The sequence below is a fragment of the Thamnophis elegans genome, chromosome 3 (genome assembly GCF_009769535.1).
Source record: "Thamnophis elegans isolate rThaEle1 chromosome 3, rThaEle1.pri, whole genome shotgun sequence".
Taxonomy (NCBI): Eukaryota; Metazoa; Chordata; class Lepidosauria; order Squamata; family Colubridae; genus Thamnophis; species Thamnophis elegans.
In genome coordinates, this window is record NC_045543.1 from 133,263,329 (window position 1) to 133,289,269 (window position 25,941).

At 45.0% G+C, this 25,941-nt stretch overlaps 1 protein-coding gene across 1 annotated transcript in view; it reads left to right on the forward strand.

Annotated features, from left to right (window-relative positions):
- FECH (ferrochelatase) overlaps positions 1 to 20,732 on the forward strand; it is a 37,620-nt gene extending 16,888 nt beyond the window's left edge. Inside the window, exons 5-11 of the mRNA XM_032214187.1 lie at positions 55 to 189; positions 1,276 to 1,382; positions 3,460 to 3,558; positions 7,024 to 7,131; positions 8,068 to 8,232; positions 17,173 to 17,232; positions 20,110 to 20,732. Coding sequence (XP_032070078.1) covers positions 55 to 189; positions 1,276 to 1,382; positions 3,460 to 3,558; positions 7,024 to 7,131; positions 8,068 to 8,232; positions 17,173 to 17,232; positions 20,110 to 20,244 — 809 coding nt within the window. The 3' untranslated portion in view covers positions 20,245 to 20,732. The remainder of the gene's footprint in view (positions 1 to 54; positions 190 to 1,275; positions 1,383 to 3,459; positions 3,559 to 7,023; positions 7,132 to 8,067; positions 8,233 to 17,172; positions 17,233 to 20,109) is intronic.
- Positions 20,733 to 25,941: the final 5,209 nt, after the last annotated feature.

Here is a 25,941-nt window from a genome sequence, read left to right on the forward strand (position 1 = left end):
CCAAGAAAAAAAACTTTGATTGGTAGAGAGCCACTCATTCTCCTTTGTTTCCAGCTCCACACAAGTATTATATCGGCTTTCGCTATGTCCATCCACTGACGGAAGAAGCGATCGAAGAGATGGAAAGAGATGGCATTGAACGAGCCATTGCTTTCACGCAGTATCCACAGTACAGTTGCTCCACCACAGGTGAGTTCGCTTGCAGGATAAGGTAATTCGTTAAGTTCCAAAAAAAGGGCTGGGTCAAAAGCCAGAGATGGGCAACTTAAGACACCTAGGTCAAAGAAGACATCATTATGTCGCCAGGCACAGGGCAGAAATGGATTCAGCTTGCTTGTCTACTTTAGGGATGATAGATTAGGGCAGTGTTCTCAAACTGGGCAACTTTAAGACAGGTGGACTTCAACTGGCTGGGGAATTCTGGGAGTTGAAGTCCACCTGTCTTAAAGTTGCCAAGTTTAAGAAACATTGCAAATAGTGCTCATGAGACAAATCAGCATTTTGGATTTTCTTATACCTTGGAATTAGTTTCACTCTTTTTCTTTAGAGTGTGTAGCCCATTTTAGGGCTTACACTTTAGTTCTTATCTCTGTCCCACCTCAAAACATCATTTTAGCGGGTTGTTGTCTGGGGTTCGGGTTTAGTAATGGCTCCAGCATAATTTGAAGAGGACTTAGGGTAAGAGATTTGAAGAAAAATACTTATAAGAAGGGCAAGAGATGATCTGCTCTTGGGTTAGGCTTTTATCCAAGTTTATTACTTTGCATCCTTCAGGAAGCAGGTTTTTTAAATAAATATTTTTATTGTATATTTTTCTTTATAATACATCACATTTACAGTTTGGAGTGGCAGTACTCTGCCTGTATCTAGTCCTTTTTGAGTATTCATAGTTTTATACACCAATATTCTCTTAATCAGACATTTACAATCTCTTTTAAATACATAATGTTATACCACATGTTATACCACATAGAGACATTATTTTCATAATTGTACCATAACATTCTATGTATTTTCTCTCTCCCTTCTCTCCTTTCTTCTCCTTCCTCCCTTTTCTTCTCCTCCTGTCCCCTTCTCTCTCCTCTTCTCCACTTCCCTCTCTCCTATTCCCCTCATCCATTTCCTTCTCTCCTTTCCGCTCTCTCTTTCCCTCTTCTTCCTTCTCTTCCCTCGCCTTTTCTCTCCTCTTATCCACTCCTCTGCCCTGCTCCTCTCGACTCCTCTTCCCTCTCTCCCTTCATCTCTCCACTTCCTTTTCCTTTCATCTTTCTTCAGGAAGCAGTTTAAATGCAATATATCGCTACTATCACCAAAAAGGAGAAAAACCAAAGATGAAGTGGAGCACGATTGACAGGTGGCCAACGCATCCTCTCCTCATTCAGGTATAGAGAAAGAGACTTTCAGATTTCTTAAAGCAGTGTTTCTCAACCTTGGCAACTTGAAGATGTCCAGACTTCAACTCCCAGAATTCATTTGCTGGCTGGGGAATTCTGGGAGTTGAAGTCCGGACATCTTCAAGTTGCCAAGGTTGAGAAACACTGTCTTAAAGAGTGTTGTCATGCCTTCCTCAATTTCCTCTCCTCCCACAGATCCTCAGAAGAGGTTTCTATGCTGGTAGGCTTGTCTAGATGCCCTTCATTTTATCTGAGCCCTTACGGTTAGTGCTAGACTTACGATTATCAGGGTCCCAAGTAACACCCCCAATGAAAGAAGACTCCGAGGCTTGAAGTTCCTCAAAGTTCCATTTTATTAGAGATGTCATATAGGCACATCTGGGGAAAATCCGAATCTGAAAGTTTCCAGGTTTTCCCCACCCAAACAAATAAAGATCCCAAAGCAGAAACATTGGTGTTTTTATTTTCGCCTGAACTCTTCATAGGATGAATTACCTTTTGTTTTTTTTTAATGTGGAGATAGAAAAAAATATACTTTGCTGTGAGGTTTATGTCCTCCTCGCCCTATCAGTAGCTGCCTTGACAGTTCTGTTGCAATGGAAATATGAGATAGAAAATGCAGAAAGTGGGCAAGACTTTGTTGCAAAAGGCTTATCCAAAGATCACCCAATATTTAGTGAGTTTATTAGCTCCCTGAGTACAAAGGAATAACCTTCTTATTGCCAAGGTTTGTGGGAACAATTGTTGTGATAGAGAGAGGATATTTTTGTCACTTTGGCTAGTGAGATGGGTGGCGTATAAATTGAATAAATGCCAGATCAACCAGAAACTCTTAAGTCATCCTTCTTAAGGTTAGATTTTTGTATTGGATGCTGCAGTCATAAAACAGGCAGACCTACTTTTACTCCAGGAAGCACTTGAGGGACTATATACAGCAGGGGTGTCAAACTCGATTTCAGAGTTGTGCTTTGTCTCAATCAGGGGGAACGTGGCCAGTTTAACATCACTCATGTTGGGGGCACCTTGGTGGCCAAATGCTAATGCAGGTCTTCCCTCACTCTCATTACAATCTGCCTTCCTTCCTTCCTTCCTTCCTTCCTTCCTTCCTTCCTTCCTTCCTTCCTTCCTTCCTTCCTTCCTTCCTTCCTTCCTTCCTTCTGTCAGGGTTCCAAGTAACACCCTCAACAAAAGAAGACTCCGAGGTTTGAGGTTCCTCAAAGTTCCATTTTATTAGAGATGTTATATTGACACATCTGGGAAAACCCAAATCTGAAAGTTTCCAGGTTTCCCCCACCCAAATGAAAGTTTAAGTCCCTGCCCAGCACCCACGTTTCCATCACATGGCCCAATCAGGCATTGTCCCAACTGGAGATGCCTCCCAGTCATGTCACGCAAGGTGCAGGGAAAGATGTCCTTGACTCTCTGAGAAAGGAATGTTATTTTGACTATATCTACTCCACTCCATATAACCCCCCCCTTCCATTTTCCCACTGCAATAAATGTGGCAGGTCTGAAGGCCCAACTCAAAGGATGGCTTCCAGGCCTGACAACGACTACAATTGGGGCTGGAATTTGAGCCGTATGTCATTGCGGTCAAGGCACCAACAGGACCAGACTTGATTTTTAGAGAGTTTTTATGGCAGTCAGGAGTGTGAACCATGTGATTGTTAAGTGACATTGCCACAGGACATTGCAAGTGGCCATAAATGTGGGCCAGTTGCTAAGCACCTGAAATGCAGTAACATGTTGGGACTTTGGAACCAGGGGTGGTATTCTGCCGATTTGCCCCGGTTCAGGCGAACCGGTAGTGGCAGTGGCGGGAGGCTCCGCCCATCCACTCAGACATCATCACAGACCCTTGCGCATGCGCAGAAGCGCCACATGTGAGCGAAATGAGCACGCATGCTCCCTGTTCCGAATCAGTAGCACATTTCATGCCTGTTTGGAACATACTTATTACTGTACTTATTGTAATTTCAAACATTTGCTAAGTGACTGTCATAAGTCGAAGACTCACTGTATTTAATGCCTTTAAATTCTTAATTTTGTTATTTTTGCTTTTCAGTGTTTTGCAGACCACATAAAGAAAGAACTAGATTTATTTCCACCGGATAAGAGAAAAGAGGTGGTGATCCTTTTCTCTGCTCATTCTCTACCAATGTCAGTGAGTAACAGCAGTCCGTTTTTTGACCCTGTTAAATCTTTGCTTTAAAGCTGAAAGTATTTTCTGTCGGTCTAATAGAAATCCACCTTGTACTTGATCCATTCATCAATTTCCCTGTTCAGGATAACAGAATATAGCAGCTATACTGTTCTCTTATTTTTGTGTAAAGATGGAGCACTGAAACGGGGTGAAATAGAAGTGTATGTGTACACACAGACACAAACACACACAGACACACACACACAGCATTGTTAGAACCTCATGAGATTCTGGGATCTTTTATGATTTCAGCAACCTTAGGTAAAGATAAAGGTTCCCTTCACACATATGTGATAGTTGTTCCTGACTCTAGGGGGCGGTGCTCATCTCCGTTTCTAAGCTGAAGAGCCAGTGCTGTCTAACGACATCTCCATAGTCATGTGGCTGGCATGACTAAATGGCGAAGGTACACAGAACGCTGTTACCTTCCCACCAAGGTGGTCCCTATTTTTCTAGTTGCATTTTTACGTGCTTTCGAACTGCTAGGTTGGCAGAAGCTGGGACAAGTAACGGGCTCACTGCATTATGCGGTGCTAGGGATTCGAACCGCCGAACTGCCAACCTTTCTGATCGTCAAGCTCAGCAACCCAGCCACTAAGCTACCCTGTCCCACCCTCAGCAACCTTAGTTCTATGTTTTTGCATTGTCGTGTGTAGAGATTTCTCATGATCTCATGTCAAAACGATGGAAAACTTGCAAGATTTCAACAATAAAACAAAAGTTTACAGCCTGGTGAACATTACCTAAAAGCATATGAAACATGCCTCTAGGTTCCCTGTTCTTGACGGCAGGCCAGAAACCTACCTGCAGAAATAGGAATAAATAGAAGGATCTGACCAAAAATCGTGTTGATAGTCTCCCATGTCTCCTTGAAAGCTTTACTACCTCTTGTTTTCCTGATTATAATTTAAAACCTGAACTCTGCAGTTCTTTCCCCCCACCTCCCATCATATGCTTCATTATGGGTTAGAAATATTTTTTATTATTATTTTAATGTTTTTATGCTGTTCACCCGCCCTTAATCGCTTTGAAATGAGTTCGTCCCAAAAGTTCTTTTTCCAAAAAGCAATTGGCATTTCTTAGTTGTTTTTCTTGAAAACATTTTGAAGGAAAATATTTTTTCAAGGAAAAAAAAAACATTCCAAAAGGAAAGCCCAGTTGCCTTTTGGAAAAAGCACATTTGAGACAAACCATGAGTTGAATGAGTGAGAATCTCCATAGACATTTGAAACAAGATGGGGAATGAATGAATGAATGAATGAATGAATGAATTTCATTATGGTAGCAGACTCAGCCCACTATTTATAGTAAATATTGCCAAGCATAGTTTTACCCAAGTCACCAATGATGAAAAAAGGCAGCTTTTATAGCAGGTGCCTTCTCTATAGGTCACTTGAGCCAAAAAGTCAGGGATTGACAAGGGATTGAGTGCATTTTTTTCACCCAGTGTTACACAGAGGTAACCTGGTTCAGATGTGACACTCTTCTTCAAATAGACAGTTCTTGGGAAACCCAGGAAAGAACAGAGCAGGAATCAGCAGAGAAGGAGAACAGCCTGTGTCTTAAAGTTATACATTAAAATATAACATGCATGTTTCTTAGGATGAATGCCAGGACTGAGGATAATGTAATGAATTTCCAGATAATAATAATAATTCTTTTTTGGGAAACAACCTGCAAACAATTAAAGCAGGAAACTTCCTGTGCTTAAAATTTAGCACAAGTGATACACATTTGCAGGCATGTGGTTAGGCTGTTCATATCCTTTTTATAAAAAAATAGGCTTCAGGCTTGAATCCCCATTCTTTGTTAAAGTAAATTTTGGTAACTTAAAAGAGGAAACATGAACTCCAGATGTCAATTCTTTTTTTTTTCCTGGAAGTAATTGGCGAACGGTTTTCACAGCGTAACAAAACTAAAGCAGAACTGATAATGTTCCGTTTATTGAAAGAAATATGGCATTAAAACTTGAAATGGTCTCCTGGCGCCTCAGGTTTTGCGATTTGTGGAAACCTGGCGCCATCTAGCGGTCTTTGGCAATAACAGAAACAAGTAGTAAATCCAAAATAGGTTTGAAAACAATGCTGCTGCTGGAGAATAGCATACTCCAGTTAAGGCAATCCTGCATATTAAAAATGAAAAGTTAAGAATGAACTGAGAAAGTTAATTAGAAAGTTCTGACTTTAAAAAAATTAGCACTTAAAAAAGAGTGAAAAAAGAGGGGTTTTTTCTTCATTATGGTCAAAGAAATTGAAAGAATGCAATGAATCTTGTTAATAAAAATGATGACAGTTCAGAAAGATTTTTAGGTTCAACTAGAAATACATGTTATTTCCACAGCAAGGAAGATAAAGCGGGAATTGTGAAATTGATTATTTTTTTCAAAGAGGAAAATATATTCTCATTTGGATATCACTTCTGGATGCTGTGCTTGTGAGAAAAAGAATGAAACTTTGGTTTTGTTGATCAGAAAGATTTGTCATAATAGAAATAGCTAGTTATATGTTAATGTATAAAAGCAAAAAGTTCAGGTGGAAATGGTTTTATCTTGTACTGTGCTAAGAAGAGTCAGAAGTCAATGCCTTTTTCCTTTCCTTTTTCCTTTCCCTTCCTTTCCTTTCCTTTCCTTTCTTCTTTCCTTTCCTTTCCTTTTTCCTTTCTCCTTTTCCTTCCCTTCCTTTCCTTTCTCCTTTCCTTTCTTGTTTCCTTTCTTTCTCCCTTCCCTTCCCTTCCCTTCTCTTCCTTTCTCCTTTCCTTTCCTTTCTCCTTTCCCTTCCTTTCCTTTCTCTTCCTTTCCTTTCCTTTCTCCTTTCCCTTCCCTTCCTTTCCTTTCTCCTTTCCTTTCTCCTTTCCTTTCCCTTCCTTTCCTTTCTCCTTTCCTTTCCCTTCCTTTCCTTTCTTCTTTCCTTTCCTTTCCCTTCCCTTCCTTTCCTTTCTCCTTTCCTTTCCTTTCTCCTTTCCTTTCCCTTCCTTTCCCTTCCTATCCTTTCTCCTTTCCTTTCCCTTCCTTTTCTTTCTCCTTTCCTTTCTTCTTTCCTTTCCTTTCTCCTTTCCTTTCCTTTCCTTTCTCCTTTCCTTTCCTTTCTCCTTTCCTTTCCTTTCTCCTTTCCTTTCCTTTCTCTTCCTTTCCTTTCCTTTCCTTTTTCCCCTTGTATCTCACACACCCCTTTCCCCACTCCTCTTCCTTCCCTTAATTTCCTATTTTATTTTTCTTTGTATTTTATATAATAAAACATTTTTTTTAAAAAATGTTTTTTTAAAGAAAAGATATGAAAATTAACCTTTTACACATGTGAAAATCATAAAGGTTAAGGGACTTTGGGGGCTCACGACTAGAAAATAATTTAAAGTCTTTGCTTTAATCAAATAAGTGCTTTTCTCCTTTCAGAAAAATTGCTTGTCATCGTTCTTGTTTCCGTGCTATAGGTAGTGAATCGCGGTGACCCATATCCACAGGAAGTGGGAGCTACCGTTCAAAAAGTGATGGAGAAACTTGGTCATTGCAATCCATATAGGCTTGTGTGGCAGTCCAAGGTATGTCATCCCAGGGAATTCTGATAAAATGCTTCTCCATCATTGAATTTGTTTGGGACTTATTCAGTCTGAGTCTGGCTCAATTTGGCTTCACCTGCCAATTGTTATAAAGTATGTTTTGGTATTATATATCAGTCAAATATGAGAGCATTTGTTTCAGCTGTTGGGCACAGAAGAAGTTAAGCATGGTGATGACTGATTAAGTACTGTATTTTTTGGGAGTATAAGACACACCTTTTTCCCCTCAAAAAAGAGGGTGAAAATCTGGATGCGTCTTATACACTGAATATAGCACTTTTGGCCTCCCAAAATCCTGCCCCCTTGGCAAAAAATGGATGTGCAGAGGGTTTCGGAGGCCTGCAAAGTGCTCCTGGGGGCTGGGGAGGACAAAAACGAGCGAAAAATGGGCCGGGTTTTGCTCATTTTTGCCTTTCCTCGGCCACCATGAGCCTCCTAAAAGCTATGCATACCCTTTTTTTGGCAAAAAAACTGGCCCGTTTTCGTGAAAAACACTTGCTAGTTCCCCCCCTCCAGCCCCCAGGAGCACTCTAAGAGCCTTCCAAAACACTGCATCTCCCCCCCCCTTTTTTTTTTATAAAAAAAGAGGCGTGCGGAGGGTTTGGGAGGCCTGCAGAGTGCAATTTTTTTTAAAAAAAATTACCTCTTCAAAATCATGATGCGTCTTATACTCCAGTGCATCTTATAGTCTGAAAAATACGGTAAGTACTTGTATAAGAAGTTACCGAGGAAATACTAGGCTTGTAGGCTAGACTAGGAAATTAAAAAATATAGAAGAATGAAAGGACACCAAGATGGGGCATAGCCTGTTGTGGTCCGTGAGGTCGGACACAACTCTGAATCACCACCACCACCACCACCACAAAAATTGTAAATTGTCCTTTCTAAAAAAAAACCTTCTCTCTTTTGTTGTTTTAGGTCGGCCCGATGGCTTGGTTGGGTCCTCAGACAGATGACACTATTAAGGGACTTTGCCAAAGGGGAAAGAAGAACATTTTGTTAGTTCCAATTGCATTCACCAGTGATCACATTGAAACACTCTATGAGCTTGACATTGAATACGCGCAGGTCTTAGCCAATGAGGTAACACCATTATTTTTCTCACCACTGTTTACCTGTAGCTCCTTAACGGGAGACAAGTGTTCCCAAAAGGTTTAGGATTATTACAAGTTGGGTTTTCCCTCACCCTTCAACAGTTATTACACAAAGGAGCTGTGAGTTGTAACATAAAAGTTGCATGTTTGACTCCGTTTGTTCTGGCCCGCCAGCAGAGCTGGCAGCAGATTCGGAGAGTGAGGAGGTTGGGGAGGAACATGGGCCAGTCCTGGAGTCTGGGGAAGGCTCTGATGAGGGCTTTGTGTCGGAGGCAGAGATGGGGCCAGAGCCATATGCCAGTTATCAGCTGCCTTCAGAGTCAGACATCAGTGAGGCAGACGAACAGCTGGAGCCTGTTCCCTGTGTGCGCATGCGGAGAGTTGCAGACGAAGGGAACAGCTAAAGAACAGGGGTCGACTTAGGAGTAAGGCCACAGGTGGACGATGATTGGCCCCTCCCAGAGGAAATAAAAGAGGAGCGAAAGGGGAGTGGAGTTTGCAGGAGACAATTAGTTCGCTTAATGGGCTTGTGACTCTCTGAGACTCCTTGCCAAGGTTTGCAGATATCGGCCTGGCAGCTCTCCAAGTCAGATAAGATCTGTGTCTGTAAATCCTCCCTTGAAAGACTTTGCTGGATGTGAATGAGCAGAATTCACAGTAAATTAATAAAAGGAGTTTTTGTCAGGGCCAGACGTTTGCTTCCTGCTCTTGGGAAGCCTCGGTCAGAACATTGTGATTTCTAAAGGTGTTGGAGCTACAACTCCCAGGATTCCAAGCCAGACTTGCCAATGTCCATCTACTGTTGGAAAAATAGGATAATCCATGGGGGCAGATGGGGATGTTGAGGAGATGTTGCATGTGCAGACACAGATGCCTGCCAGAATGGGAACAGACAGTCAGAAAACAGAATTCGGCCTCCTCCGAATTCCATCCGCCAGTCAGTGCCGACTGGCGACTACGCGGAGGAGAGCCTTCTCAGTTGCAGCTCCGACGCTATGGAACAATCTCCCCGTGGAGATCCGCACCCTCACCACCGTCCAGGCCTTCCGCACAGCCCTCAAGATCTGGCTATCCCGTCAGGCCTGGGGATAAGACTTTACTCTCGCCCCTCCCGAATGTTGAGTGAATGTTGTGTTTTACCGCTAATTATTTTTACTCACATTTTCTTTTTGTGTTTTGTCCTGCACTTCCCTCCCCTATTATTGTAAGCCGCCCTGAGTCCCCTCAGGGAAAAGGGCGGCCTATAAATGTTTAATAAAAGTAAAGTAAAAAGTAAAGTAACTACTTCCTGAAAGGCAAAAAAAGTGACACGCTCCTACATCTTCCTTTCTGGCCCACTTAGCTGTGTTTCTTTACCTTGACAATTTTAAGATGCGTGGACTTTCATTCCCAGGGTGCTTCTTGTCCAAGTAGACAGGTGATCTATAGCCCATCACCGTGTACGTTGTCTAAGAATTTTAGATCACTATCATTATTTTAAAAATTATAAAAAATGGATGGAGCACAGAACCTGGCTGGTGCCAAAGGCAGCGTCTGCAGGCATCGTAGATCCTACTCCCATGCTATTGATTGGGTATTATCATTAGTAGCATTGCATTACATACTACTGCTGTTACTTAAATTTCTATTCCATCTTGCCTTAAGAGTCCAAAGTCATATACATAGTATATCGTCTTTAGTCCTCCCCACCCCCCCCAGAATAGCAATTCAGGGCTAAAAGCACCACTGAACTCAAGTCCCTGAATAAGCTTCCATGACTAAGTATGAGCTTGATTCCAGGTTTCCTTAATCCTTGTAAAAACCTGAAGTATTTAATCATATTGACAAAAATATTTGATGTATTCATGTGTTAAAAGAAATATTGTTTTTTGTTGGAGTGTGGTGAGTTGGATAGGATAAAGCAGTGTTTCTCCTGTGTGCTGCTCCGGGAATCCAATCATGGGTTAACTTAGCCCTCTAGCCTTGAGACTGAGTATGCAAATTTCAAAGTCACGCCTCCTCTGACTGGACTTCCGTTTCCATTCAGTTTCTCTTACTCAGTCCAAGCCTACAGACCTATTTCAATTCTCTCTTGACTAATTGATAATTTCTCAGGATTAATACTGGATTTCCTTGGTTTTCATTGTGGATTTCTTGCTGGTTGGAGGTAAAGCGGCAGTTTTCTGCCAGCCGATTCCTCTCTCACTACTCCCTTTGCAGGGATATCGGATTACTGCAGCTGGAGCGTTGGGCGATCTTGCCGTTCCCAAACGGCTTCTCCGCCTGTCCTCCCTTTAAGTTCGGCGCGCAGGGAAGCTGAGTCTCTCCAGCGCCGCCTTCCCACACCGGATAGCACCCGCCTACGGGCACGGTCAGATCCGAAGCTGTGGCTTATCGGGGCTGTTCCTCTCCTCCCCCCTGCCTCCCTCCCTTCTGCCCTCGCTGGAGCGGCTGCCGGAGGATTGCATGGATCGGCTGTTTGGGATTTCTCCCTGCCGTTTCTTTTAAATTTCGCGCCTTTGATGCCGGCTGCCTTATTTGGAAGCAACTTCACGCATGCGTGATAATGTCTGGGGATGAGAAGGCAGAATTTATTCGCGTGCTTGAGTCTGCGCACTGCTTTCGCCCCTCCCTTTTCCCTCACTCGAGGTTGCTGACTCAGGAAGGAGGTCGCTTCTCTCTTTGTCTCTGCTTCCACGTGACGTTCTTGGCGAGTGCTTTGCAATTGCATTCCTTTGTTTCGCTGATTGAGCTCTTTCAAATTCATACTATGGCTGATCAATCGGTAGTGCAAGGTACTGTCGGGCCAGTTTCTGAGCCCCGTTCCCCTGGCGAGGGGGGGGATAACCCTGGGCCTAGCAAGGCCACGACCAGGGCTTCCAGTAGCAGGCCTCGAGCCTCATCTACTGTTCGGGATAAGTCGCACAAGCGCAAAGATAAGGCCAAGGCTCCCCCCAAGGCATCTGGGGCTCCCATTTGTTCCCCTCCGGTTCTGATTCAGCAGCCTGTTTCTCCGGTGCGAGTCGTTGAGCAGGGTTGGTCCCCTGATATTCAGCTTCCCCAGGCCCCTCTTCCTGAGGTAGGGGTTTTCGGGCCTCAATCTCCCCCAATTATTTCTGAGGCTAGTGGGGCTTCTCTTCGTTCGCCTCCACGCGCTGGGCCTTCTGCCACATTCACCCCCACAGCTGCAGGCCTCAGGCCTCTGGAGGGCCAGGATTTGGGCCTTCCTGCTGATTTTTACAGCATGATCTCAGAGGCTATTTCCAGAGGGGTGGATGCGGAATTAATGCGTAGATCCCAGGCCTCCAGGCCTACTATGGCCTACTCGGGCCTAGCTCCTCAGGCACTGCAAGGGGATTCTTCCATCCTGCAAACGGATCCTCCTTCCCCTTTCCCCTCTGTGTTTAGTGCACAATCTCCTTTAGTGGAGGAAGGTGAAATCCCGGATAGGGATTTTTCTGGTGATGAGGGCCTACCTATGGATCAGCCTACTGCCCCTGGGCTCTTCAGGCACACTCTTTTCAAGTCTCTGCTGTATAAGGCCAAGACTACCGCCCACATGGGGGAGGCGGTTTCTGGAGAAAGTGCTGCTGTGGGCCTGGATGCCACCGAGCGGCTCTTTGCTGAGCAGGTGGCCTTACACGATTTTATCCCATCTCCCAAGCTTTTTCTTGATTTAATCCAGAAGCAGTGGGATGAGCCGACTGCAGTTAAGCCTCCAGGGTCCGGAGATAGGAAACTTTACACATCTTCCCCAGAGTTGGAGGCACTCCTCCAGTTTCCCACGGTGGATGCTCCCATTGCTGCTCTTGCTTCACCGGCGTTAATTCCTTCTGAAATTTCAGAAGGTTTGAAGGCCGAGGACCGCAAGGCCGAATCGGTCATTCGTAAAACTCATCAGGCAGCGGCGTGGGCCTTACGTTCCGCTACTGCAGCTTCCTTCTTTAATAGGACTTCCTTAGTTTGGCTGAGACAACTACAGGAAAGGCTGGATCCGGAGGAACTGCGCCTCCATCAGGATGTCACCAAGCTGATAGCGGCCTTAGAGTATTCTGCAGATGCCACCCTTAGCGCGGCAAAATTTGCATCCCGAGCCGTGGTTTCCAATGTGGCCTCTCGCCGCTTGCTCTGGCTCCGCCACTGGCAAGCTGATGTCAAATCTAAGTGGCGCCTAGCATCCACGCCCTTCAAGGGCGGGGCCTTCTTTGGTGCAGTGCTGGATCCCATTCTCATTGAGACTCGGGACAAACGCAAGGTGCTTCCCTCCACCAGCGCCCGTGTACTTAGGAGGCCACAGCCTTATAGTAGGCGGCAGCCCTTTCGGTCTGGGGACTCGGGGTTTACTTCCGCCCCCTATGTCCCCAACTACACCAGGGGGTTCTCCCAGGCACAGGACCGTGGCCAGGACCGAGCTGGGGCCAGAGACAGGGGGCGCCAGCAGGGTCAGGCGCAGAGTAGACGGTCCTCCCGAGGAGCGGGCAACCGTTCCTTTCGTAGATACCGCTGACTCGCAGGAGGTAGGGGCCATAGGAGGACGTCTCTTGGCCTTCGCCCACCAATGGGCGGAGCTCACATCAGACGCCTGGGCCCTTCAAGTGGTAAGCTTGGGTCTCACTCTAGAATTTCTATCCATCCCCCCGAGGAGGTTCATCAGGTGCCCTGTGCCCAGGTGCCCGTCGAAACGGCGCCTTATGGACGCCGAGATATTCCATCTTCTCACCATCAGGGCCATAGAACAGGTACCCAAGGGGCAGGAAGGCCTAGGGTTTTATTCCATCTTGTTCCTGGTACCAAAGAACTCCGGGGGATGGAGGGCAATCCTAGATTTGAAACAGCTCAATCAGCATATCAAATACCAAAAATTCAAAATGCAGTCTCTAAAGAGCATATTGGCTTCCATCCGCCAAGGCGACATGATGACTTCCATAGACATCAAAGAAGCGTACCTCCATGTGCCCATTCATCCGGCACATCGGAAGTTCCTGCGGTTTCACTTCAACGGCCGCCATTATCAATACCGGGCCTTGCCATTCGGCCTCTCCTCGGCCCCGCGCACGTTCACCAAACTTCTGGCAGTATTGGCAGCTTCCCTTCGCTCAATTCCAATACGCATCAATTGTTATTTAGACGACGTGTTGGTGTTGTCGCCTTCTCGAGATCAGGCTCTCCGAGACCTACAGGTCACGATGGCCTCATTGCGAAACCATGGGTTTGTCCTCATCCTGCCCAAGAGCCATCTGCGTCCAACCACGTCCCTCCTTCATCTGGGAACCACCATCAACTCGATGTCGTGCGAGGTTTTCCTGTCCCCGGAAAGGAGGCAGAGCATATACCATCTGGCGCATCATGTGCTATCTCAACGGCGAGTACCACTGCTGTCGCTGTCCAAACTGCTAGGAAAGATGATCTCCTGCATCGGCGTGGTGCCCTGGGCCAGGTTCCATGCGCGCCCTCTCCAGTGGTTTCTGCTGCCCTTCCAGAGAGCGCATACCAGTCATTCCCACATCAAGGTGCAGCTTCCGGGCAAGGCGAGGTGGTCCCTGCATTGGTGGATGTCGTCCAGGCTCCTCCGGGGATGTCCATTCAAGGAGCCGGACCGCGTTCAAGTTACAACGGACGCCAGTTTATTTGGATGGGGGGCCCATGCCCTGGACAGAGTGGCCCAAGGTCGCTGGTCAGATCAGGAGCTGACGAACAGCATAAACTGGCTGGAGTTGCGGGCCATCCGTCTAGCTCTCCTGGAGTTTCGGGACATTGTATCTCATTGCCATGTGTTAATTTGACCGACAATGTGGCCTCCAAGGCCCACATCAACCGCCAAGGGGGAACACAGTCCAGAGCTCTGATGCTGGAAGCGGAAAGGTTGTTCCATTGGGCGGAGCCCAGACTCTCATCGATTCGGGCGGAGCACATCTCGGGCGAAGCCAACACTCAGGCGGACTGGCTGAGCAGAGCGACTGTGGATCAGGGGGAGTGGCAGCTCCACCCCATTCTCTTCCAGGAACTCTCTCGCCGCTTCGGCCTACCCGAGGTGGATCTGTTTGCTCACCCGCACAACGCGCAGCTTCCCCGGTTTTACTCCCGATACCAGACTCCGGGGGGCGGAGGGAGTAGACGCTCTATGCAGTCGGTGGCCAGCCGGCCTTCTTTATGCCTTTCCTCCTCTCCCGATCCTTCCGTCGGTCATTCAGAAGATCTTGACGGAACAGGCGGAAGTACTGCTGGTCGCTCCGATGTGGCCCAGACGTCCCTGGTACACAGACCTCGTCCATCTGTCCGTTTCGCGTCCTTGGAGGATTCCGGACGACTGGATTCAGCTCAACCAAGGGGCTCTCCTGCACCCGAGCCCTCAGCTGTTGCAGTTAGCCGTGTGGCACGTGAGCGGGCGATGCTAGCGGCCCTTCACTATTCGGATGAAGTAATTTCTACCATTCAAGCGGCCCGTCACCCGTCAACTACCCGTATTTACGAGGCTACCTGGCAGGCCTTCTGTCGGTGGTGCCGGCGCACCGGGGTCGATCCCATCAGGGCCTCGGTGCCCCAAGTTCTGGATTTCTTGCAGTCCGGCCTCAACAAAGGGTTGGCGCCAAACACGCTTCGCCGTCAGGTCACAGCCTTGTCGACGGTGGTCGGGGGTGGCCAAGGCCGCTCCTTATCTCAGCACTCGCGGGTTCGGACCTTCCTTAAGGGTGCTTCCAACTTACGACCGCCGACGGTACACCGTTATCCCACGTGGGATTTGGCCTTGGTTCTCAGGGCCCTAACAGCTGCCCCCTTTGAACCTCTCCATTCCATCAGCCTCCGATTATTGACGCTCAAGACGGCTTTTCTGGTGGCCATAACATCGGCCAGGAGGGTGTCAGAGCTAGCAGCCCTTTCTGTTCGTGCGGATCTTTGCATCTTCCACCCGAACAAGGTGGTGCTTCGTTTGGATCCGACCTTTCTTCCAAAGATAAACTCGTTGTTTCACAGAACTCAGGAACTTGTCCTGCCGGACTTTTGTCCTCACCCGTCTCATCCGCAGGAACGCCAGTGGCACCATCTGGATGTTCGCAGGGCTCTTCGTCGCTATGTGAAACGTACTGCGTCGTTCCGATGATCAGAGGCTCTGTTCGTCTCCTTCCAGCCGTCTTCAATGGGACAGAAGGTGTCCTCCCACACCATCGGCCGATGGTTGAAAGCTTGCATTGCGTTGGCGTATGACACCCACTCCAGACCGGTTCCAAGGCGGATCACTCCTCATTCCACCAGGAGTGCGGCCACCACAGCGGCCTGGGCGACGCAAGCGTCCGTAGAAGAGATTTGCAGGGCGGCCACCTGGGCGTCGCCCTCACCTTTTATTCGCCACTACAAGATTGATGTCTTTGCCTCGGCTGAGGCGTCCTTTGGGCGGAGAGTGTTGCAAAGGGTCCTTCCGTCTGCGGAGGAGCCTGACCAGCCTAGCTCCCGCCCTGGGACTTAATTGCTTTGGCATATCCCATGATTGGATTCCCGGAGCAGCACACAGGAGAATGACCGTTGTCTTACCTGAACGGTCCTTCTATGGGTGCTGCGAAGGGAATCCAAACCCGCCCGCAGTTTCGGCTGGTCAGGGCTCCATTTTGATCGTGACTCTGTGACTTTCTTATTCTGACTGGACTCGACTAGGTAGTGCCGGATGGCCTGCGGCTTGATTGACAATTGACATATTGTTCCTTCGGTGGACTTCGTACGAGAACTGAATGGAAACGGAAGTCCAGTCAGAGGAGGCGTGACTTTGAAATTTGCATACTCAGTCTCAAGGCTAGAGGGCTAAGTTAACCCATGATTGGATTCCCTTCGCAGCACCCATAGAAGGACCGTTCAGGTAAGACAACGGTCATTCTCTACCTTGACAACTTTAAGATATGTGGACTTCAATTCCCAGAATTCCCCAGCCGGTATATTAATTGGGGAATTCTGGGAATTGAAGTTCATGTATGGTAAAGTTGCTAAGGTTGAGAAACATTGGGATAAGCAGTTGATGTTAGTCTCTGGCCTAGAGTTGGACTGTTGGACTGGGAAGAGGGACGGGGGTAGGACTGTGAAGAGAGATTTTATTTTATAATTTTATTTTATTATTTTATTTTATTATTTTATTTTATTTTATTATTTTATTTTATTATTTTATTTTATTTTATTTTATTTTATTATTTTATTTTATTATTTTATTTTATTATTTTATTTTATTATTTTATTTTATTATTTTATTTTATTATTTTATTTTATTATTTTATTTGATTTTATTATTTTATTTTATTATTTTATTTTATTATTTGATTTTATTATTTTACTATATTTTATTATTTTATTTTATTATATTTTATTTTATTATTATATTATATTTTATTATTATATTATTTATTTTGTTATTAATTTTATTATATTTTATTATATTATATTATTATATTTTATTATTTTATTATATTTTATTATTTTATTTTATTATATTTTATTATATTATTTTATTATATTTTATTATTTTAGTTGATTATTTTATTATATTATTTTATTATATTTTATTATTTATTTTATTTTGTTTATTATTTTATTATTTGTTTTCAATATCTATAGCCACCCATAGCAAATGACTCTGGGCCAGAGGTGGTATTCAGCTAGTTCTGACAAGCTCTAGAGAACCTCTAGCGGAAATTTTGAGAGTTGGGAGGGAATGGGGATTTTGCAGTATCCTTCCCCTGCCACGCCTACAAAGCCACGCCCACAGAACTGGTAGTAAAACATTTGAATCCCACCACAGCTCTGGGCAGCTATAGAAATAGAATAAATAAATAAGTGACAACAAAATATGGGGAAACTGCTCTTTTTGTGCCTGTGAAAATGAACTGAGTTTAGCTCCAATTCCATTCCTATTGCTTTAGCCAAAGACAATAGGATACTGTGTCTCAACCGTTTTCCTTCTCTTATTCTTCAGTGTGGGGTTGAAAATATCAGAAGAGCAGAATCCTTGAATGGAAATCCATTGTTTGCCAAGGTACCGCTTCCCTATTTCCCTGAGAAAATTTTAATTGTATTTATTTTTCACATTTCTGAACTGCCCACCTGCCTCAGAGAGGGAGAAATGTGGGTTTCTCCAGAGAAGAGACCATGGGTAGACTCCTGTTTCTCTGACAGGAATTTTGCTGGACACATGTAACATTTTGGGAGGGCTGATGATCACCAAATGGGTGGGGTCACTTTATCCATGGAAGCAGGCCTTTGCGATGGAGGAATTCTGGCAGCCTTGCAATGCTTCTTCTAAGGCAGGGATTCCCAATCTTTTCTATACCCCACACCCCTAGAACGCTTCTGATATATTCTTGCGCATATCTATCTATCTATCTATCTATCTATCTATCTATCTATCTATCTATCTATCTATCTATCTATCTATCTATCTATCTACCTACCTACCTACCTACCTACCTACCTACCTACCTACCTACCTATCTACTTACCTACCTATCTATCATCTATAAACCAAATACCACTCACTCATCACGAAATCTCCAGAACCGTAAAGCCTACAAACTTGAAATTTGGCACATAATTTCCTCTTGATTTCTAGGTGCTCGCTAAGAAAGGATTTTTTGAAATGACCATCAGATCATTAGTATTTCTTATACAGTAATTAACACACTCTGATGCTAAGGAGTTCTACTCCCCCTCCCCATCTAAAAAGAACTCTGTTCCAACTGCCAGTTGCCTCACATTCCATTAACTCAGTTCAAACTGGCAGACATTCCACTCCTTCACTCAGCAGCAGTCTGGGGCTCCTTATGCTACTAAATGTCGGTACCTCACCAAAATGTCTACGCCTTCCACCTGCGGAACTGCTTTGGGACTCAAGGTGGTGGGAGCAATTATGCGCTTCAGTCACTGACCACCACTGAGCCAAAAGATTGTGAATCAAATTTCTCCTTCATAGCCTGATCACATAGTTTCATTGCAAAACAATGTTATCCAGCACGGCTATCCAGCTAGTACACCATAATTTTGAAACGTCTCACCCCTTGGAATACCATCTCACACCCCCAGGGGATGCGAGCACCCCCGGTTGGAAACACCTGTTCTAAAGTGTGATATGCCTATTAAAGGGTTTTCGTGGTAGTAGGAAGTCTTCTATCAGTTCTCTGATTAGCGGGCTCTGGTGGCTGCAGATATGGGGCCTTTCCAGAGTTGCTCCATTTTTTTCTTCCACTTATTAAGGCTACTGTTCACTCACATTTACATTTCCTACTTTGGGACTGGTTGCATTTTTTGTCTTTATGAAATCCTATCTTGCATATGCTCAGTCAGAATCAAATCCAATTTGGGGCTCTCCAGATATAGTGGAAATGTAATTAGAATTCCTAATCCCAGAACATCTGGAGGATGTTCACTTACAGCTTGTTCTGGCTCATGATTTGCTACTTCATCGAGTTCTTAAACGTAGCAATTTTGAAAACAAGGGTATAAATAAATGATTGTACTATTGTCTTGAAAAACAACAGAAAACATCCGAATTGGCAAATTCTTGCAGATTTTTTTATTTTATTTTAAAATTAAGTCAGTGGGAAAGCCAGATTCGCTTAAAAAAACTGTCACTAACTTAACTTGCAATGATTCACTTAACAACTGTGGCAAGAAAGATTGTAAGTGAGCAAAACTCGTCTCACTTAGCACCAAAAGATTTGGGCTCAACTGCGGTCGTAAATCAAGAACTACTTGTATGTATGTATTATTGTGGCTCGCCAGTGGGCAGCGCAGCCGGACAGCGAGGGAGTTGGGGAGGAGCATGGGCCAGTCCTGGAGTCTGAGGAAGGCTCTGTGTCAGAGACAGAGATGGGGCCAGGGCCGTATGCCAGTTATCAGCTGCCTTCAGAGTCAGACATCAATGAGGCAGACAAACAGCTGGAGCCTGTTCCCAGTGTGCACATGCGCAGAGTTGCCAGATGAAGGGAACCTAAAGAACAGAGGTCGACTTGGGGGGTCAAACAGTACGCCCCTCAGACAGGGTCCGTAATTTGGGAGTCCTCCTGGACCCACAGCTGACTTTCGAACACCACTTGTCAGCTGTGACCAGGGGGGCATTTGCCCAGATTCGCCTGGTGCACCAATTGCGTCCCTACCTGAACCGGGAGGCCCTCACAACAGTCACTCGTGCCCTTGTGACTTCTAGACTGGACTACTGCAACATGCTCTACATGGGGCAGCCCTTGAAGAGCATTCGGGGACTTCAGCTTGTCCAGAATGCAGCCGCGCGAGTGATCGTGGGTGCACCTCGGTTCACCCACGTAACACCTATCCTCCGCGAGCTGCACTGGCTGCCTATTGGTCTTCGGATACGCTTCAAGGCGCTAGTCGTCACTTATAAAGCCCTTCATGGTATTGGACCTGGGTACTTGAGAGACCGCCTGCTGCCAATTACCTCCAATAGACCGATTAGATCCCACAGATTAGGCCTCCTCCGAATTCCATCCGCCGGCCAATGCCGGCTGGCGACTACCCGGAGGAGAGCCTTCTCTGTGGCTGCTCCGACCCTCTGGAACAAGCTCCCCGTGGAGATTCGAACCCTCACCACCCTCCAGGCCTTCCGCAAAGTCCTTAAAACCTGGCTGTTCTGACAGGCCTGGGGCTAAAGAGCTTTTGCCCCCCCCCTCTCGAATGGTATGGTTGTTGTGTGCTTTTAAATTGTGTATTGTTTTGTTTGTCTTTTTATCCCTTATCTGTATCCCCTTCCCTGACTTGGATTGTGAGCCGCCCTGAGTCCCCTCCGGGGAAAAGGGCGGCATATATTAGTGCAATAAATTCAATTCAATTCAATTGTGAACAGTAAATGTATTTTTAAATTTTAAAATTAAACTTAAATGTATTTTTTCGTATTTTTCAGGCTCTGGCAGATTTGGTCTGCTCACACCTCAAGTCGAACGAACTATGCTCCAAGCAGTTAACACTGAGTTGCCCACTTTGTGTGAATCCCACGTGCCGAAAGACCAAATCCTTTTTCACTAGTCAGACACTGTGAAAATGTACACCGGCTGTCGGATCGTTGGCAGGAGTAGACAATACAGATTCTGTGAAACATGCCCATTTATTCTGCCTTCTTTTGCCCCTCTCAGGTCTGTGTTTTGCTCTCCAAGTGGGATTCCCACAGGGGTGGAAGTGATGCCGCTGAAATCTTTTCCCACCGCTTTGGTTTTCTCTTGAGGAATTTGGCATTGGAAGGGACACCACATGTTAAGGGCTTCGTCCTCTTGAGTTGCTGGAAATCCACATTTTATCAAATTAAACAGAGTGCACGAGGTTCTTCGTGTTTGATCGCCTGTGAAGGAGAGCAGAATTTTGGTTGCTTGGACAGATTCTCCAGCCTTGCTCTGCCAGAGCGATGCTGAGGAAAATCTGTTCACTTTGCAGGAATCAACCCTTCCTCAAAAATGGCGAAGCTTGGTTTTAAAAGAACTGCGTCCAAGGTTTTGAGCCAAGGATGCAGGTTGAGTGTCTTTGCAGAAAGTCTTTCGTAAAACATATATAATGTCATAAAAATATCTCAGTTAAACCTTCCTGGTAAAATTCTGCCATTTTGGTGGGTGGTTTTTATTTTAGGCAAACATAAATCCGGCATTAGAGCTTTGTGACTAATAACAGTCTGATGATGAAACTACTTTAGTTTTCCAATAATTTCAGCTGACATATAGGGTATAGATCAGGGGTGGGTTTCTCGCCCCGTTCCAACCGGATTGGTTGGAACGAGGCCGGCGGCGACCTCGCGCACGCACGCGGCGCGTGCATGCGTACTAGCATCTGCGCGATGCTCCAGCTGCTCCTGGAGGATCGCGCAGGCGCTGTATGCGTTCTGCGCATGCGTGGAAAGCGCAGAATTCATAAAAACCGGGTAAGGAGCGGGCGCGGGTGTGCGGGCGCGCGCGGGCACGGGGGGGGGCTTCGCCGTTCCCGGAAGTTACTTACTTCCGGGTTCGGCGACCAACCGGATCGCAGGGACCGGTGCTAACCGGTCGAAACCCACCCCTGGTATAGATAAATAATTTGTTTTTTTTTTTAAAAAAAAATAGTAGGTGTATATTTTTTTAATATGATATTACATTTTGTATGCAGTCACCCTTTCCTATTTCCACCATGCAGAACTGAAGCAGTGTCCCAATTGTGTTTGCGAAGTTGTGTTTCCTAAGTCCTTGCGATATTAGTCTTTTTTCATGAAAATAGCAGGAGTTCTTGAAATAGCTCAGTGTTTCTCAAACTGAATAACACTTAGAGGGTGGACTTCCAACTCCCGGAATTCCCCAGCCAGCATACATCCATCTTAGGTTCGAGAAGCATTGCATTAGCTTAAAGACTAACAAACTATGGTTAACTGTCAACGGTATGAGCAACACACGATCACACTACTTAAAGTGGCATTGAAAAGTTTGTGAACCCGTTTGGCTTCTCAATATTTCTGAATAAATATGTTCTAAAATGGAATCTGTTCTTCACACAGGTCCTAAATCTAAATCCAAGAGCCTTTGCAAGCAGTCTGTTTCGCGACAAACTATTTTTGTGTTGAATTGACAAAGAAATAAACGGAGACTAGTATTCAACACATACAAATAGTTTGTTGTGAAAGCGACTGCTTGCGAAGGCTCCTGGATTGGTGCTGAAAGGCGAAAGCAGAAGCAATATGCTCCGTCCCATAATTGGGTAGCCCAGGTTGCGCTGATAGGCCAGTCTCACCAGAATAAACACTTAATCTCTCCCCTGGTATAGCCGACAAAGTGAGGAGAGCCTGTCGCTTAGAGGTTAATACATCTACCTAATATACAAGTAGCCTGGGTTCAAATCCCATCAGGGCATGACTAGCTGATGAGAGCTAAGTGGCTTGAAATAGATCTATACAATCTCCCTTTATTTCTTTGTTGGTAAATATAAATTCAACACTTGTTTATTTATTCATTGCGTAAAATGATCCCATGGTAATCATACACCAAAAAGGGTTTGCAAACTTTAAGCTCCACTGTATGTCAAAAATGGCCTTTTTTCTCCCCTTCAAAAGCAGGGTCCCTTCCTACATCCTCCAAAAGTGCCTAATATCTCATCTGCCTTGTAGCAGGAAAGCTGGCAGGGCTTTAAATAGTGTTGGGTATGGAAAATTGTTGGCTGGCAAGTCTTTGGTAGTGATTTTAGTCATAGAAGTCTGAAATTATCTAGCTGCTCTACAACACAAACTCTTTTGCTTGGAGGACTGAATAGGCTGAACTGGGAAACTGCTCTATCTTTGATTGGTTGGTGATGTTCTTTGGTAAGGCTCGGGGGTGGCAATACACTTTAATCCAATCCAAACCAGGTCTGTTTGGGGGTTTAAGCTCTCCATACTAACCGCACAGCCCTCTGGATTTAGATACCTGCAAAGGGCAGTTAATCCTTCTCATGTCTTAGTCAATTATATCATGCGAATTCTGCCATTCTCGCAGGAAGTGTCCAAGGGTACCTCTTCACTTCATTAGAATGTAAATTCATGAAAGTTTACGTGATAACATTTGTTAGTCTTTAGGGCGTCATGAGATTAAAGTTATTTTTCTGAAAACTGTAAACTTATGTGCTTTTGGTGTTTGTATGAAGCATCCCCCCCTCCGATTTCTTGGAGAAGGGCATTGTAAAAGAAACTGACAGTAAAGACCATTTTCCAGCATATATGCACAAATGCGCACAAATGTGTTGCACAAATGCAACACAAATGTAACAAGGCAACATTAAAAAAAATGGCTTTCTGCCTGGATGGCTTCCAGAGTGAGTCGATAGACAGAAAAGGGAACCAGTATGCTCCCTCCCATATTTGGTCATACCAGCGGTTGTGACAAAACACACACACACACACACACACACACACACACACACACACACACACACACATGGCAGTCATGTGACCATGGGGGGGGCACTGACTGGGACTTCAAATATGGGTTGTAACTAACTCTGGGGAGGTCGTTGTAATTTCAAAAGCTCACTAAGCAACCAATTGTAAGTTGGGGACAACTTGCATGGTTTTGACTTCCCACTGTTTCATCCAGAACGGATTCCAGAACCTAGATAAAAACGTCATCCTTTCTTCAAAGTACCACAAAGTCTCCAAAGTGTTCCAAGAGGACATTATAAGCTTCCTTAGTTTTTCTAAAAACATAACAAAATGCATTCCTAATATCAGTTGTGCTTGGAACCAGGGGTGGGATTCAGTTGGTTAGTCGGCTAATTTTGCATCTGGTTCGCCGAACTGGTTGTTGCAAAGACCGGCTGGCCCCGCCCGCCCCTCTCCTCCCAGGAGTCTCCTCACAGCCCATTCATCATTTCAGGTAAGTACAGGGCCCGCGCAGAGGCTCTGGGAGGGTGAAAAACGGGCCTACTGGAAGTTCTGGAAGTCCAGAAATGGGCCTGTTTCTGACCTCTGGAGCCCGCGGGGAGGCCGTTTCCCTCCCCCCCGGAGGCTCGAGAAAAGTCTCTGGAGCCTGGGGAAGGTGAAAAATCTCCCTCCCCCCCCCCCACCGTGAGAAGACAGTTCTACAAAGGCAGATTTCTCTTCTAAAAACCTGTAGAAGTTTTTTTCTCTTTTTTAGTAAATAAGAATGAGAGTTTATTCTTCAGAGCTGCTTCCAAGCTGGCAACCCACTGTAGGTTTCAGGGAGAAAAAAATCCTAATGGCTATCAAAATATTTTGAGTTTTTTTTTATCTGGGCAACAAAAGGGAAGAAAAAAATTAGCTGGCATTAGTTTATTTAGCTGACCTGCCAAGGAACAACTCAGGGTGGCCTGTAATTAAAGCAACGAAAAAGCTAGAAAAAAGTAATCACTTTTACTAATAAAACATGAAATAAATTACCCTCGGAGCAATTCAGCAATTGAAACAGCCAGTCCAGATGGGTTCACAAATGCTCCTGAACCAGTGTCTGCCTGGGGGATGGGCGGGTGAGTGGATGGAAACCAGGTTTTCAAGGCCTGATGAAAGGCACACAGGAATCCGAATTTGAATATTTTAGTATCTCTGAACTATGATTTATTACTGTATATATCAACAATCGTGGTTCATCCGAGTGATACAATATTTTAAGGCATAATTTTTAGGTATAATTAACCCCAGTTATGTGATTCCTGTTAGCTTGGTATATTTGGGTTTTTGCTATTAGCCCAAACAGGTAACAATTTTCCAGCGGACAAGGCAATGATGTAGAGAGAAGATTGCTGGTGGCCCTTTTGATTAGAAAGGAGCGTGTAATTAGTGTGCACACATTTCTCTTGCCACGGGGTTGTGGCTGGCATCTTTTCAGCAACCTCGATATAATAACTTTGCTCCATTTGTTATTTGAAAAAAAGACACAAGAGCCAAGAGTGACCACTATGTGAATTGCCTTTTCAAATATTTCCCTCTTTGAAATCCTCTGACTTGTAGGAAGAGAGTATGTGGGACTCAGCTCTCTTCCCAGTTACCTAAATACCATATTTTTCAGATTATAAGACGCACCTGACTATAAGATGCACCTAAATTTAGAAGAGGAAAACAAAGAAAGGTTTTTGGCCTCTGCGCATCTTATTTTCAGCCCTTTTTGGGGGGCTATTTTTGGCCCCTTTCCAGCCTTTTTTCGGTCTATTTTTTAGGCTTTTCTGGACCATTTTGGGAGGGTTTTTTGTCCTGTTTTGGGGGCTTTTTCAGCCCATTTTTGAGGCTTTTAGAAAAAAGAAAGGTCGACAGTTTAGCGGTTCGAATCCCTAGCGCCGCGTAACGGAGTGAGCTCCTGTTACTTTTTCCAGCTTCTGCCAACTTAGCAGTTCGAAAGCATGTAAAAATGCAAGTAGAAAAATAGGAACCACCTTTGGTGGGAAGGTAACAGAGTTCCGTGCGCCTGCAGCATTTAGTCACATGACCACGGAGATGTCTTCAGGCAGTGCTGACTCTTCGGCTTTGAAACAGAGATGAACACCGCCCCCTAGAGTCGGAAATGACTTTAGCTTTATATTATGAAGCCACCCAAAGTACTCTAATCAGGCCTAGGTAGCCTTGCCAAACCTTACTGAAAATACACTTTCTAGGAGTGAAGTTATAACCCTCCAAATAGTTCTCTACCACAGTACTTTGCTGAAGCCCACTTAAGCTAAGGAACTAGTCCTCATGAGGCAATGAGAGTTTGAGACTTTGCCCTTAAAATGTGAGTGCTTCAATGCAGCAGTGGCTGCTGTAGAGAAGAGAGAAATTTCAGTTGGTGGCTCCTGTTAAAATATCTTCTTTTGTACAGCTGCTGCTGGGTCTCTCTCCCCTTGGTTCCAACCACCTTATCAAACTTTCTGACGTCCCTTTGAAGCAGAAGCCAGCATGGGGAAAAGTGATAAGAGATGAGCAAAGGAGATCTTCCCAAATTTCTGGCTTTTGTAAACCTGTCAAGAAGAAAAAAACTGAAAAAGGAAGCCTCAACCAGTTTCTTATCAAAAATCAGCTTCACCCCAAGGAAAAGCATTCAAAAAAAGAGCTTTAGAAAAAAGATGGCAAGCAGAGGGGTGGTGTGTGTGTGTGTGTGTGTGTGTGTGTGTGTGTGTGTGTGTGTGTGTTAGGAAGCAATTTGACCTTGCCTCCAACGAAAACCCACCCACAACTGTTAATTTATTTGGTTATCTATTAACAGTCTCTAGGCAGCTTAGTTTTTACGCTTAAAATTAAGTGCTTGATTGATTGTTTTCTGGAACAGTG